The 16,099-nt window shown below is 43.2% G+C and overlaps 1 protein-coding gene and 1 pseudogene across 3 annotated transcripts; one reads left to right on the top strand and one right to left on the bottom strand.

Annotated features, from left to right (window-relative positions):
• Positions 1-8,567: 8,567 nt before the first annotated feature.
• Positions 8,568-10,753, bottom strand: LOC311144826 (protein PAXX-like). Of its 2 annotated transcripts, none has more exons than XM_084180974.1 (7): positions 10,528-10,753; positions 10,123-10,183; positions 9,986-10,035; positions 9,668-9,852; positions 9,460-9,507; positions 9,264-9,357; positions 8,568-9,044 (listed from the first exon to the last, which is right to left on the bottom strand). In XM_084180974.1, the coding sequence occupies exons 1-7, from the start codon at positions 10,662-10,664 to the stop codon at positions 8,996-8,998; spliced, it is 624 nt and encodes a 207-aa protein (XP_084037100.1). In that variant the 5' UTR covers positions 10,665-10,753; the 3' UTR covers positions 8,568-8,995. The 2 variants fall into 2 exon arrangements, with proteins under 2 accessions (XP_084037100.1, XP_084037099.1); XM_084180973.1 differs by having other exon boundaries at positions 9,460-9,510; positions 10,528-10,752.
• A 74-nt stretch (positions 10,754-10,827) lies between these two features.
• LOC311144392 (diphthine methyltransferase-like) lies at positions 10,828-15,862 on the top strand (annotated as a pseudogene). Its single transcript, XR_014615582.1, has 7 exons — positions 10,828-10,949; positions 11,160-11,356; positions 12,589-12,705; positions 12,802-12,937; positions 13,298-13,477; positions 13,722-13,816; positions 14,055-15,862. The product of XR_014615582.1 is annotated as a diphthine methyltransferase-like (transcript).
• The last annotated feature ends 237 nt before the right edge of the window (positions 15,863-16,099 follow it).

Here is a 16,099-nt window from a genome sequence, read left to right as displayed (position 1 = left end):
AGCACTTTGGGACTTTGTTTAAAGCACTTTCAGACAACTGCTGATGTAAAAAGGGCTTTATAAATAAAAGGAATTGAGAAGTTGAATCTCTCTTTATTATGTCACTCTCAGGTCAGTTTGACAAGATCAAGTCTCCATTTGAGTGGGACATTGTGACTCGAGGGCTGGTCGCCATGACAATCGAGGGCTTTGTAGGCTTCTTCATAACCATCCTGTGCCAGTACAACTTCCTCAGGAAACCCTCGTGAGTGTGTGTGTGTGTGTGTGCAATGTGGATGCATTAGTGTGTGTGTATTACACCAATAAGATCCACTGCAGTGTTCTAGTTCTATGCTGCCCCTGAGTGTGTGTTGTCCCTGTGTGTGTGTGTGCATGTGTTCTATAACAGGAGAGTACCAGTCAGTAGCCAGCCCATAGAGGACGATGATGTGGATGTGGCCTGTGAGAGAAGGAGAGTACTGAGAGGAGATGCTGACAACGACATGCTGAAGATTGACAACCTCACCAAGGTCAGACAGACACAGAGATCCCCTTCATTTAGCTCCTATTCCCTATCTAGTGCACCATAGGGCCCTGGTCGAAAGTGGTGCACTAGATAGGCAATAGGGTGCCTTTTGAGACACAGCCGAGGTTTAAACCACACTGCATTCAAGGTCAACAGAGTCTCACAGGGTGTTAACGCCGTTAATGACTTCCATGTCCTGTGTCTATCAGGTGTACAAATCGAGGAAGATGGGGCGTATCTTGGCTGTGGATCGGCTGTGTTTGGGCGTGCGTCCTGGGGAGTGTTTTGGGCTTCTGGGTGTGAACGGAGCAGGGAAGACCACCACCTTCAAGATGCTGACTGGAGACGAGAGCACCACGGGAGGAGAGGCCTTCATAGGGGGGAGCAGGTACTTTACATGTACACCAGGGCTGCGTCCCAAATCGCACCCTATTCCCTTTATAGTGCACTACTTTTGATGGGCCCTGGTGAAAAGTAGTGCACTATAAAGGTGCCATTTGGGACGTACACCAGATGGGTCTTTAACCCTCCCGTTGTCCTAGGGTCAAAATGACCCGCCACTGTGTTGAACCAACTATATTTAATTTTTATGTTTTTTGGATCATTTGTGAGAAGGAGGCAGTGAGACTTTAAAGAAAGTATCACTGCCTCCTTCTCACAAATGATCCAAAAAATATAAAAATTTAATAAAGTTGGTTCAACACAGTGGCGGGTCATTTTGACCCTAGGACAACGGGAGGGTTAAGCACGATGGTAATGCTAATCTCAATGGGTTATGACGTTCTTAGTTAAAACATTTTTATCTCAGAGCCGCTATTCAAAAAGTGTCTTAGAGTAAGAGTGCTGATCTAAGATCAGCTTAGCCTTTTGATCCATAATGGAAATACTATATGGACATGGAGGACCTGATCCTTGATCAGCGCTCCTACTCTTAGACGCTTTATGAATACGGTCCCAGGTACTGTTGTTATTGTTGTTGTTGTTGTTGTTGAGTGATTCACGAGGCTCCCTCTGTCCCTGTGTTGTTGTTAGTATCCTGAGGGAGCTGTTGAGGGTGCAGCAGAGCATTGGCTACTGTCCTCAGTTTGACGCCCTGTTTGAAGACCTGACAGCCAGAGAGCACCTGGAGCTGTACACACGCCTCCGAGGCATCCCCTGGAAGGATGAGGAAAGGGTACGGCTACTACGCACACACACACACACACACACACACACACACACAGACATGCACACACACACACACACAAGAACGAACGCATGCACTTGCGCATGCACACACACACACACACGCACACACACACACAGACACACGCACACACACACACTCCACATTACGCATATTACTGTGTGATTTTGCTGAGTCATTGTTGTTGAAAAGTTCCTCTATTTCTTTCCTTTTGTCCTCTCCCAGGTGGTCTCCTGGGCCCTGGAGAAACTGGAGCTGTCCAAGTATGCAGACAAGCCCGCAGGCACCTACAGTGGGGGAAACAAGCGCAAGCTGTCCACTGCCATCGCCCTCATTGGATACCCCTCTCTCGTCTTCCTGGTTAGCCTCAACCTCATCACCACTCACCACTCATTAAAAGCTGTACGACTATATTGGGATATTCCACTCTACACGTAGAGGTGGCAGGTAGCCTAGCGGTTGGACCAGTAACCGGAAGGTCGCAAGTTCGAATCCCCGAGCCGAGAAGGTGAAAAAATCTGTTGACGTGCCCCTGAGCAAGGCACTTAACCTTAATTGCTCCATGGTCGCCGTTGATAATGGCCGACCCTGGCTGTGACCCCACTCTCCGAGGGTGTGAAAAAGGACAAATATAAGCACCCACCTAATTAATATTATTATTACATAGATAGTTTATCCAATTATTCTGGTCTGGTTAAGACAGGAGACACTCAGCTCTGATTGTGTCCTATTCTTTGTGGGGCAGGATGTAAATAACTCAGATGCCGTTCTGTGTGATTGTCATCTAGGATGAACCCACTACAGGGATGGATCCAAAGGCCCGCAGATTCCTCTGGAACCTCATCCTTGACATCCTCAAGACGGGACGCTCTGTGGTGCTGACATCACACAGGTGTGACGCTCATTCTCATCAGACATGTACTGCATACTTACATGTCAGCTAATGTGCTTACTAATACCTTTTATTACTGAGGTGTCTGGGTAATAATTGTGTATTCCCATGTTATCCCCAGCCTTGCATTCACACCTGCACTAGTTTGTTTCTACCTGGTTCTGATGCTGCTGATAGAGGTGAATGTAAGTCACTCTGGATAAGCGTGTGTGCTAAATGTCTGAAATATAAACTGTGAATGTCTCTATGTCTGCAGTATGGAGGAGTGTGAGGCTCTGTGCACTAGACTGGGCATCATGGTCAACGGCAGGTTCAAATGCCTGGGCAGCATCCAGCACCTCAAGAACAGGTCAGAAGTTCACACACACACACACACACACACACACACACACACACACACACACACACACACACACTCACACACTCAGCTAATGGGCCTGCTCTGGCCTTTCTCTGTTGCTAGGCCAACCAGAAGATAGAGACATATGGCATGCCAACATAATCTGCAATCACCTCTGAATCACCCTACTTTTTTCTACTTCCTCCACCCTTTCAACTTGTCGTTTTTTTCCAGATGGTTACACATCCTGTTATATGTATTCTGTGACTCCTCCTCATTTCATACTTCCTCGTATCCTTTCTCCTCGTCTACTTCTCATAACCTATTGGATAAAGGAGGCAAAGAGATAGGATACAAGGAATCAAGGAAAGAGTCATTGAGCCAGGGTGTCTTGTCAACTCTCACCCTGGTTGTCTCCCTTCCTTCCACAGGTTTGGCGATGGTTACATGATCACAGTTCGGACCAAGACCAGTTCCAGTGTGAAAGAGGTGGTGAGATTCTTCAACAGGAATTTCCCTGAGGCTGTACTAAAGGTGCACATAACATTTATATTTTAGTCATTTAGCGGACGCTCTTTTCCAAACTTACAGTCAGCGCATTGAACTAAGTTTAGTTGGAAAAAACTACCACATATCACAGTTATCACAGTTAGTACAGGTACACTCTTCTTTAAAATAGCCGCTATCAGCAGAATCAATGGTAGGAAGAAAACACAAGTGTGGGTGTGAGTGCAAGAAAGACAGTTTGTTTGAATTTAATTGAATCTGTCCCCAGGAGAGTCACCACACTAAGGTCCAGTTCCAGCTGAAGTCAGAGAGGATCTCCCTGGCCCAGGTGTTCAGTAAGATGGAGCAGGTGGTGGAGGTGCTGGGGATAGAAGACTACTCTGTCAGCCAGACCACACTGGACAATGTGAGTTACTGTCACGCTGTGCTTGAGTAATTTCCATACTGACACAGTACAGATGATTAGATAGAAAATGTATATGAAAAATAGAGAATTCGATTTTAAATCTGTGCACGCACACACACTGATCATTGTTCTCTTTCATTTTTTTTTATTTGACTTGAGGAAGGCCTTGCAGCTCAAACATTGATGCTAAAAAGTCTCAATTATATCCCCTTGTTTGTCCCTTCATTTCTCTGTGTTCTCTCCCTCTCTATCCAGGTATTTGTGAACTTTGCCAAGAAGCAGAGTGACAACCTGGACCAGCAGGAGAGTTCCCCCCCTGGTGGAGGCCAGTCGCCACTGCAGCGCCTGCTAACCCTGCTCAGGCCCCGGCTGGCCAACACGGAGCTCGAAGCCCTGGTCAGCGAAGAACCGGAGGAACTAGAGAGTGATGACGATGAGGGCCTCATCAGCTTCGAGGAGGAGAGGGTGAGGAAGGAGAGGGAGGGAGGAGGGAGAGGGAGGAGGGGAGGAAGGGAGGGGAGAGGGGGAGAGGGTGAGAGGGGAGAGAGGGAGGGAGGGAGGGAGGGAGTGAGGAAGGAGAGGGAGGGAGGGAGGGAGTGAGGAAGGAGAGGGAGGGAGGGAGGGAGGGAGGAAGGAGGGGACGAAGGAGAGGGAGGGAGGGAGGGAGGGAGGAAGGAGGGGACGAAGGAGCGGGAGGGAGGAAGGGAGGGGAGAGGGTGAGAGGGGAGAGAAGGAGAGGGTGAGAGGAGGTGGAGGGGGAGAGGAAGGGAGGGGAGAGGAGAGAGGAAGGGAGAGGAGGAGAGGGGGAAGAAAATGTGGGAGGAGAGGGTGTAAGGGCAGGAGGGAGGAGGGAGGAGAGGATGTAAGGGAAGGAGAGGGTGTAAGGGCAGGAGGGAGGAGAGGATGTTGGCAGAGGGTGCATACTTGGACAGCTCTATATGCACTCACTACTGTAAGTCGCTCTGGATAAGAGTGTCTGCTAAGTGACTAAAATGTACATGTAATTACCAGTTCAAGGGCCGTTCAAATCGTTTTTTCCTAGTCATATGCTCGTATTTAAGAATTTACGAGATGATATGAATGCAGCATAAGACAGAGAAAGTGGGATGGGATGTTGTCTACATAGACACACTTTGCATATCGCACTTATCAACTTAAGTATGAAGCGTGTTCTTAACTCTAAGGGAACTTAAAGCGATTTTTGTATAATTTCAGCCAGTAGTTTTAAAAGTGGTGCTCACGAGCCAAAATGGGTCCTCATTTGTTGTGTACTACGTCAACCAATTCTGTACCATGTCATCCATTTCGTATGATATGTTACGTCCTGCCAAAAACGTTTATTTTTATTTGTATGATTTGTCTGTTATGAATCCAATTCGTACAGTATGTTACGAATGTGTTGTTCCTAAGATCCTGGACTGCATCTTTAACTGTATTTAATCCCTTACTAACCTCCTGTTGTTTCTCCATGGCAGGTGCAGCTCTCCTTTAACACAGATACTCTCTGTTGAACTGTGGAAACTCAGAGAGCGGTCGTGCCTGGACAGATAAAGTGGGAGGAGGAACCTCAGAGAGGGGGCGTGATTGGACAGACAAACTGGGAGGAGGAAATTCATAGGGGACATGTCTATAGACAAATATGGGATGAGGAAATAACATGAACTAGTCAGACAGAGGAAGAGAATGTACCTGTTCATTTTTGGATGGGAAGACAACCGTCTCTATCTACCCAAGGGAAAGTAAGAGAAGTGTTATTTTTATCCTCAAACACCTAACAGTGACAGAGAGTGAGGCATGGGATTCGGAGAAGGAGTGGGACAGAGAAGAGAAGGGCAGAGAAGTGAAGTCAGCCTCTCAAAGCTGTCACAGAGTCGTCAGCCATGGTTAAAGCCTGAAGTGTCCAAGAGACAGGGCCCCTGTCATCATGGGAAACATACTGCTACAGTGAGAACATTTTAATGGAGATATGTTGTTATAGGAATGTCTATATGTATTTATTTTTGAGAATGTATTGATAGATGGGAACACTGAAAACCAATGTGGTCTGTCTAGTAAGGACTAAAATCAAAAGGCTTGATTTCGTATTAAATTTGTCTTCGCTAGTAGGTTGGCTTCATTCATTGCTGATGATGTCAGAAAATAACATATCATTGCTTCTGATATGACCACCTTACTGAGTTTAATCTTTTATCAGTTGTTTGACGCAGTGAATTAGTGGTTCGTCATTGTTCAAATGTGTTCCGTCCCTGCCAAAGTACACGGTTGAATTCGAAATGCCACCCTATTCCCTATATAGTGCACTACTTTTGACCAGGGCCCCATAAGGCTCTGTTCAAAAGTAGTGCATTATGTACTGAAGGGAATAGGGTGCTATGGGTCCTGGTCCATAGTATTGCACTATATAGTATGTAGGGTGCCATTTGGGACACATCCACAGGGTTCCTATTCAACCAGAGATGACACCCCCCCCCCCTTTAAAATTTTTTTATCCACCTGCCTTGAGAGCATGCTGTCATGAAACCAGTCAAACCAGTGTTGTGTCATACATATACAGTCTATACAATACCTATATTTTTCCATGGCAAGAATAAATGTTTATTTTAGATATTGAAATGTATATGGAACAGATGTCTGATCTGTGATTGATTTGGCAATAACTGATGATGGTTTATAGACCTAAGTAAATGCACTTAGGAAAAAGTGCCAAGTTTTGACATGAGTCCTGAATCATTGCAGTTTTATTTGAAATCACTTTATTAGACTAATTGAGTCACAGAGGAACGCTACACTACATGTCCTGTTTTAAGAGAATGTAATGGTTCTACTTGTTGATGCTGAAGGTGCCTCCTTAATCTCAAGCCTCTTCATTTGGACAGTGGACACTATATTTTTGTCTCGTCATGACAAATAGAGCACTTTCTACTGAATGCTTTATTTTGTGCTTCTACAAATCATAATGATTTGTATTCTTTCCCAGAAGATCATATGTTGTACACTATGTTATAATATACTTAACAGTGAAGGTAATCAACAAGATCATTCAAGTTATTGAAAACCGTGAAAAGAACTGAACTTAATAATAACTCTCTCATGTAATACTTAAGGTCACATACAGGAAGTACAATAATAAGCATATACTACTGCACGACCATCACTGTGAGACAAAGAAGTTGAACTTTCAGATCATTGTTTAGTTTGAACTTGAGATAAATGGATTGTATGATTTACAAGATGCTTTAAAGGCAGTTGGCTTACCGTATCATTTGGAAGTTGGAGCACATTTAAAGAACACCCACACCACGTCATTAATAAAGGGAAAGGTTTATGTCATTGAATAGTATGTTGGCATGTGATTTGAACTGTATATTTTTCATGGAGTGTTTGTGTTGTGAAGAGCCAGTTGTTATATATCTTTATTCTTCTCAGAGGACACTTAATCTTAATTTGTTTCATGGACTAATTCAATGTAATTTAACATATGTTTTGGTGATTTCTTCATGTGGGACCTACTTGGACTTAATTGCTAATTTTCCTTGACTGTGGTGGGGTTGTTATCCTTTTACTATTAAGTAGAGCAAACAGACTGTTGTAATTAGTTTTAAATCAGAATGTAAAGTAGGTTAAATGTTTTACTGAAGACCAGAACAATATTATTATTTTTAATGTGAACTAATATGAGAATGAGAAACACCAGTTTTTGAGATGTGTTAAGTAATGCTATCTGTATATGTTTATGTTATGTATCTGAAAAGCCGTAAGGAAAGACGTATTGAACTTGAAACAAACTTGTGTCCTTTAACTCAGACTGAATGATGACCATGATGCTCTACTTAAACTAGAGTTCTGTGACCCTTGACCTCAAAGGAACTTCAATGTGATTTAGGCCCATTTTGGATGGTTTGGATCATCATTTGATCTGTTAGACTTCTGTTGCCACCCAATGCATTTCTGAATACTTGTAAGATAAAAGTATTTGAAGATTTCCCTGAGCAAAGCTTGTCTTTAAAAAAAAAGAGCAAATTCTAGGATACTTGCAGTTTCTCTTCAGTGCAGAATTCACTGCATAAAGGTATCTGGGGTAAAACTATTTAACACGGGAGTTTTTTTATGACACCAGCAAATATGAGTGTTAGGTGCATTCCTACATGGACGCAAATACTGTATACTATGAGATGAACATAATTATTCAATCAATCTAGTGAATACTCAGCTTTGCTCTATAGCAAAATGCTTTGGATTTTATCCAGGCAGTGTATTGTATGTGTGCATATGAATATAAATATATATTTATATGTTGTGAAAATATGTCTGACATTATTCTGCTGTAAAGCATCTGTTCATATTGTTCTCGTGTTACATTTGGACTTAAAGTAACATTTGGGCTTGTTCCTGATTCTACTGTTGTTTCTGTACTCTGTGCTTCATGTTAGGTGATCTGGATTTTTAAACAAACTAAACAAGACAAATGAATCAGGGATTATCAGTTGGGTACTTTCTATCATTTGGGTCATAAATGTAATTACGGTATTCTAGCTACCTTGAAAACATTAGGTATTTGGACCAAATCATTTACTGTATATGCACTTTGCTTACAATAAAGACATGAGAATACTAGTGTGATATATCCATTTCATATGAGGAGTTTGACTGAAATTATTCAACAGTTCCCCACCATTACAATAAGAATAGTTATAGAGGCTCTTTATCCATATATCTAAAACTGCATGAGTGCACAAGGAGAATGGCTTTATTTTTTATGAATGTTTATTACAAGATGTCAAGATTAAAATACATTTAAAAACCTGTTTCAAGTTTTCACACAGTGATTGAGGTAATGATCATCATGGATGTTTTCCAAATGGTACCCTGTTCCATATATAGTGCACTACTTTTTACCAGGGCCCATATGACTCTGGTCAGAAGTATTGCACTATTTAGGGAATAGTGTAATTTTGGAGACAACCTATGTGTCCTTAAAAAGCAGATTATGTCATCATGTGGACAGCATTAAATAGGTATATATTTTTTAATGATGTTGCAGCTGTATGGTATAGTGTCGGTGGATTAAAAATAACATTCACACACTAAATTGTTATATGCAGCAGAAATGTTATAGTGATGATGGAAGGCAACTGTGGTAATTTCTCTTTAGCAAATCATCATGGATCATCTTCATCATCAAATGCCACCCCCGTTGCTTGACGCTTTCTGGAAAAGGACAGAAAAACAACAACAGTTGATTTGTCTCTTTGCAAATGGATCCCCAGATGCATGGGAGTATGTAACGACTGTCTCAGTGGCTGTGTCTCAAATGGCACCTTATTCCCTATCCAGTGCATTACTGTTGACCTGGGCCCATAGGGCTCTGTTCAAAAGTGCAATATGAAGGAGCATGGGTGCCATTTGGGGTTCAGACAAGTACAGTACCTCCTTGTTCCTGGGTTGATAAGAGAATCTCCTGGAAGACGCTTCTTGACTGCCAGAATTTGGCCACTCTGCGGCGGTCTCCTTGGCTCAAAATCTGAACAATCAAGAGTACCATTTACTTTACACCTTTATAGCTATGAGGACGAGCTATGGTCTATTGTAATGTAACAAGGCAAAAGAAAACAGCACACGTCACCTGTATTGCGTTTGTGTGGACTCTTTCCAGGACTGAATGGGGCTGGGCCTGCTAGACAAGAAACAAAACAAGGAGTGCTGGTGTTGGATCAAAGAGTACACATGCAATCTGTAACAGCAATTAGCAAGTTCTTGAACTTCCCTAGATCAGAGTCAGTATGATAAGAAGAGAACTGTGTGCTGAATGAGGGCTCCGTCCCAAACCTTACCTGTATGGTCTAAACGAGTCAGACTGTCTGCCATTCTAAACAGCAGCTCTCTCAGTTTCTCTTTGGCTTCGGGCTGTTTCAGTCTGGACAGAGTCACACTCAGGTCCCCTGGACTGGTGCCTACACAGAGCACTGCACCGGTGCCCTGCACTGATACAGACACAATCCCACTGCCACAGGCAGACCTGGGAGAAGATACGGGAGGAATACAAGTAATAAGTATTATAAAGACATGGAATGTATAAATGTGTCCGAAAGAGTCAATGATCTTGTAAGGATCTCAAGGAGTACATGAAATGGGGAATGGGAAAAACATGCCTGATTTTCAAGATATAATCCTCTGTTGACTTCAAGGCAAACTTCTGTCTCTGAAAATAATAGTGCATGTCATTATGTTATCAAATAAAGAAGGAAAATGCTACTCTTTGCAGGTTTAGTTCAATAAGTATACTTACAAACTGGTTCAATGTCTCCTCAGTGAAATCTGTGCTCCAAACATCAGCGGCATTTGTCAAACTGGGACAGGAAAACAAGTAAATTATGTTAGCTGTAATGTCACTACAACAACATCTCTAGCTATCATGCATCTTTCTCTTACAGGTGGCTCTTTTCTATCTCGCATTCTCCAGTTGGCACCACTAGAGGCCGCTTTAATATTTGTTGTTAGCCAATCTCTAAAACACCTCAGCACGAGCTTCTGATTCACCCAAATCGATGAGATATGTAAACGTGTTGTTAGTTTGGTTGCTATATGCCAAGAACTAGATAGCAATTTAGGACAGTTTTCTGTTAGCTAGCTAGTTATCGTTGTTAGAAAAGCATGGTTAGATATACGGAAATGGATAGCTATTAACACTCACCCAACATTGAACATCTCCGATGTTTTATGCGTGTAGCATATGAATTTAGACTGGTCCTTTTTATCTACCACGGTGCAGTAGGACATTTGGGTCAACTGTCGATTTCCATCCATGTTTTGTGTTGGTGTAGGCAGCATGAGATGATGTTCAGGGAACCTCCACTGTGTGAGTGGTTGCCGCCAGTGCTAGCCCATGTCTCTGTAACACTGTGCAACGTTTCGATGCTGAATGTGTAGCCAGTCAGTGACGTGGCAGCATCAATCAGGAAGTGTTCGCACAGCAGTCTGAGCAGTTGCTTCACGTGTTACTTATTATCTTGTTCTTCTTTTTCAGAATATATGTTGATCTGTAAACAAATATATATTATTGTAGTTTGAACTGTGTAGCTAGCTACATGTTCGTCTATACGCTAGCCTAGGAAGGTAAATTATGATAATATTGTGATTGTTTTTCTAAATATGTGCGCTAGCTAGCGACCTTGTTGCATGTCTCAACCAGCAGTTAAATAGTTAGCTAGCTAGTAAGCTAACTAATATTTAATCCAATCCTATGTTACCCATGTTCATGTTATTGATGGTGGCTTTAGTATCTCGCCTTGGCATAATAATTGTTGACACTGTCTATATTTCCAGATTTGACAGGTGCTGTGGTCCAGTAATATACAGACATCTTGGATGGCTTGGAAGTCAAGGACCCGCAGTCTACAGGAGTTCGACACAGAGCTGAGTGCCTACACAGTGGAGTGGTGCCCCATTCCACATTGGCAAAACATACTGGCATGTGGAACATATCTACAGAAGGGGCATAACTACATAAGGGGCCAGACATGGTAAGACCGTAGACCAGGGCTCTCCAACCCTGTTACTGGAGAGCTGTAGGTTTTCACTCCAACCACAGTTGTAACTAACCTGATTTATCTTACCAACCAGCTAATTATTATAATCAATTGCGCTAGATCTCCAGGGGGGTATTCCAGAAGGATAGTTTAACAAATTCAGGATTCCCTGAACATATCAGTCTTTCCTTAACCAGATGAGAGAGTCTGGGATTTCTTGGTTCCAGATTGGATACTTCTCGTTTAAGTAATTAGGCTAACCGAAGCATGCACGCAACATTCAAAAAGGTCCTCATGTCAATGACAGAAAAAAAGTACAGATATGTAGTCAAAATACGGTCTACAACAAGAAACAATTGTAACAACATACAACGAATATGTAAACATATTTAAAAACGAAATAAAAAACAATGAAAATAAAATCTGAGATATTTACTACACAACAAACATGAGATCAAAAACAAAAGAATGACACAAACTGAACAACTAAAAAGCACCCTGAGGAAAAGCAAAGCTAAAAATATGTTTTAAGATCTCTTTTAAATATGTCCACAGTTTCGGAAGAAGCAAAACTGCATTGGGTTACATTGTCTATGTAGGGGTTGAGTAAGTTGGCCAGATATATGATTGTGCTGAAAAACTATAACATTCCAAAAGAAAATCTTCTGAATGACCTAAAGGATCTATTCGAGGTCCAATAATTCCTTCCATTTGTAGTGCACAGCGAACAATGCAGGCTCTGATGTGAATTCGATTTTACGCAAAGGGACATGCCATAGTGACGGACAAGAATCTGATTGGCTGAGAAGCCTTGTCTTTATTCACCAGGACAGGCTAAGATCAAGTGAACCTAGTAGGTAACAGGTTTGCTTCAGAGCATTCGTTGCTATGGTTTTTAATCAGACTATACATTGAGCTCTCTTTCTGGAACCAGAAATTCTGAGTGTACTCACATTTTGGTTTGACAGATCTCGCTAACTCACTAATCCGACTTTCTGGAATACCCCTCAGGAACAGGGTTGGAGAGTCCTGCTGTAGACACTAATGCTAGACAGACAATCAAAACCAAGATATGACTGTATACACCACAATGTATGTCACTGACTGTAAATCAGAAAGTTGTTACTTCTCATACCCGTTGAGACTGTGCTGGTCTGTGTATAAGGTGGTGTGGCCGTGAGCTAGGCTCCTGTACACTGACAGTTCTCTATTTGTGCAATCATCAGGGATCAGAGGCGGCGGCTACTCGGATTGGCCGACTGTACCTCTTCCAGTTTCGTCAACAGGGACCTATCCCCAATGAGCTGCAGTGAATTGACACCAGCTATATTAGATCAAAAATTGTAAGATGCAAACAGCTACAAATACTTTTCAGTTTGTTCCTCCGCTTGCTTGGCTTCTTCTTCTTGATTAACTTGTTGCTATACTTCTATTCCCAGGTGTCATGTGCCAGTTTCTGAGAGGCCTGTGTTGTGCATGGCTACAGCCAGTGGGGAGCTACAGCTGCACATATGTCTGAGAGGCCTCTGTTGTGCATGGCTACAGCCAGTGGGGAGCTACAGCTGCACATACGTCTGAGAGGCCTCTGTTGTGCATGGCTACAGCCAGTGGGGAGCTACAGCTGCACATACGTCTGAGAGACCTCTGTTGTGCATGGCTACAGCCAGTGGGGAGCTACAGCTGCACATACGTCTGAGAGGCCTCTGTTGTGCATGGCTACAGCCAGTGGGGAGCTACAGCTGCACATACGTCTGAGAGGCCTGTGTTGTGCATGGCTACAGCCAGTGGGGAGCTACAGCTGCACATACGTCTGAGAGACCTCTGTTGTGCATGGCTACAGCCAGTGGGGAGCTACAGCTGCACATACGTCTGAGAGACCTCTGTTGTGCATGGCTACAGCCAGTGGGGAGCTACAGCTGCACATACGTCTGAGAGGCCTCTGTTGTGCATGGCTACAGCCAGTGGGGAGCTACAGCTGCACATACGTCTGAGAGATCTCTGTTGTGCATGGCTACAGCCAGTGGGGAGCTACAGCTGCACATACGTCTGAGAGACCTCTGTTGTGCATGGCTACAGCCAGTGGGGAGCTACAGCTGCATAGACTCAGACAGTCAGGTGAGATACAGATGCTCACTGTCGAATATCCACTTCCATGTCCATTATTTTAGTGTGTTTGGGCTAGGGTTGCAAAACTTTCACAAAATTCCCTGGTTTTCCAGATATCCCAATTGAAACATTACTGGATTTAGGAGGGAATAAGCACGAAATCTGTAATCCTCCAAACAGGATTTGTGAAAAACCAGGGAATTTGGCAACCCTAGCTTTGGGCCCTGCTCTTATGGATATGTGTCTCCAGTAGGAAGGCTGCTGTGTTCTGAAGAATGTGAGCAGTTTGGAACTGGGACCTGATAGGTTGGCTCTGTCATTAGACTGGTCCACTGGAAGGGGTGACATGTGAGGATGGCTTTATTTGGAATATAGCTACTGAAAGCTGCATTCTAGCTAAAGACACACAGCTTGGATAACTAGTCTTGGTTCTGTCGACTCTACTCCTATATCAATCTGTCTCATTACTACTGGGAAAGCACAGCACAATATCATTGTTTATGATACAGAACCTTTGATTTGATTGTTGTTAATGTGATGGTCAATGGTTTTCATGGCGTGTCCTCTCCTCCTCTCCTTTCTGCAGTAGTGATGTGCATGTGGTGTCCAGTGACTCAGCAGGCTGTGGGAGAACAGTCTGACTGATGTGTCACAGTGGAAAGCCCATGACTTTGAAGCCTGGATCTCAGCCTTCTCTTACTGGGACACTCCGCTAACACTCCCAGAATCAATCTAATACAGGCTGCTATTACACTCCCCTCCTGTCAGGGTTAGGATCTAATACAGGCTGCTATTACACTCCCCTCCTGTCAGGGTTAGGATCTAATACAGGCTGCTATTACATTCTCCTCCTGTCAGGGTTAGGATCTAATACAGGCTGCTATTACACTCCCTCCTGTCAGGGTTAGGATCTAATACAGGCTGCTATTACACTCCCCTCCTGTCAGGGTTAGGATCTAATACAGGCTGCTATTACATTCTCCTCCTGTCAGGGTTAGGATCTAATACAGGCTGCTATTACACTCCCTCCTGTCAGGGTTAGGATCTAATACAGGCTGCTATTACACTCCCCTCCTGTCAGGGTTAGGATCTAATACAGGCTGCTATTACACTCCCCTCCTGTCAGGGTTAGGATCTAATACAGGCTGCTATTACACTCCCCTCCTGTCAGGGTTAGGATCTAATACAGGCTGCTATTACACTCCCCTCCTGTCAGGGTTAGGATCTAATACAGGTTGCTTTACATTCCCCTCCTGTCAGGGTTAGGATCTAATACAGGCTGCTATTACACTCTCCTCCTGTCAGGGTTAGGATCTAATACAGGCTGCTATTACACTCCCCTCCTGTCAGGGTTAGGATCTAATACAGGCTGCTATTACACTCCCCTCCTGTCAGGGTTAGGATCTAATACAGGCTGCTATTACATTCTCCTCCTGTCAGGGTTAGGATCTAATACAGGCTGCTATTACACTCCCCTCCTGTCAGGGTTAGGATCTAATACAGGCTGCTATTACACTCCCCTCCTGTCAGGGTTAGGATCTAATACAGGCTGCTATTACACTCCCCTCCTGTCAGGGTTAGGATCTAATACAGGCTGCTATTACATTCTCCTCCTGTCAGGGTTAGGATCTAATACAGGCTGCTATTACATTCTCCTCCTGTCAGGGTTAGGATCTAATACAGGCTGCTATTACATTCTCCTCCTGTCAGGGTTAGGATCTAATACAGGCTGCTATTACATTCTCCTCCTGTCAGGGTTAGGATCTAATACAGGCTGCTATTACACTCCCCTCCTGTCAGGGTTAGGATCTAATACAGGCTGCTATTACATTCTCCTCCTGTCAGGGTTAGGATCTAATACAGGCTGCTATTACACTCCCCTCCTGTACATTCTCCTCCTGTCAGGGTTAGGATCTAATACAGGCTGCTATTACATTCCCCTCCTGTCAGGGTTAGGGTTACCAATCCTATTGTCTGTCTGACTACCTGTCTGTCTATCTTTGTTTTTGCACCTAAATGTTTGCCCCCTGTGTGATGGTGTGTACACTTTGACTTCACTAGATGGGCAAGGTTATCATGCATTTTGATCAGACAGGGGTTCCTTGTGTTTTAGTCTCGTGACTAAATCACATTTTATTTTAATTTGTCAGATGCTTCGTAAACAACAGGTGTAGACTAACAGTGAAATGCTTACTTACGGGCCCTTCCCAACAATGCAGAGAGAAAGAAAATGGATAAATAATAAAAAAGTAATAATAAATACACAATGAGTAACGATAACTTGACTATATACACGGTACCGAGTCGATGTGCAGGGGTACGAGGTAATTCAAGTAGATATATACAGTGCTATGAAAAAGTATTTGCCCCCTTTCTAATTTTCTCTACTTTTGCATATTTGTGATACTGAATGTAATCAGATCTTCAACCAAAACCTAATATTAGATAAAAGGAACATAAGTGAACAAATAACACAACAATTGCATATTTATTTCATAAACAAAGTTATGCAACACCCAATTCCCCTGTGTGAAAAAGTAATTGCCCCCTTACACTCAATAACTGGTTGTGCCACCTTTAGCTGCAATGATTCCAACCAAATTCTTCCTGTAGTTGTTGATCAGTCTCTCA

This window comes from Coregonus lavaretus (assembly GCF_964263955.1).
Source record: "Coregonus lavaretus genome assembly, chromosome: 17".
Classification (NCBI taxonomy): Eukaryota; Metazoa; Chordata; class Actinopteri; order Salmoniformes; family Salmonidae; genus Coregonus; species Coregonus lavaretus.
The sequence above is the reverse complement of the archived record's forward strand: the minus strand, read 5'-3'. Positions and strand labels throughout refer to the sequence as shown.

Coding starts and splice junctions, on each gene's coding strand:
- LOC311144826 (XM_084180973.1), bottom strand. CDS start 10,664: ATGCTGCCTACACCAACACAAAACATGGATGGAAATCGACAGTTGACC. Junction 10,036..10,122: donor AGGAGACATTGAACCAGTTT/GTAAGTATACTT, acceptor TATTATTTTCAG/AGACAGAAGTTTGCCTTGAA. Junction 9,511..9,667: donor GACTCGTTTAGACCATACAG/GTAAGGTTTGGG, acceptor TTTCTTGTCTAG/CAGGCCCAGCCCCATTCAGT.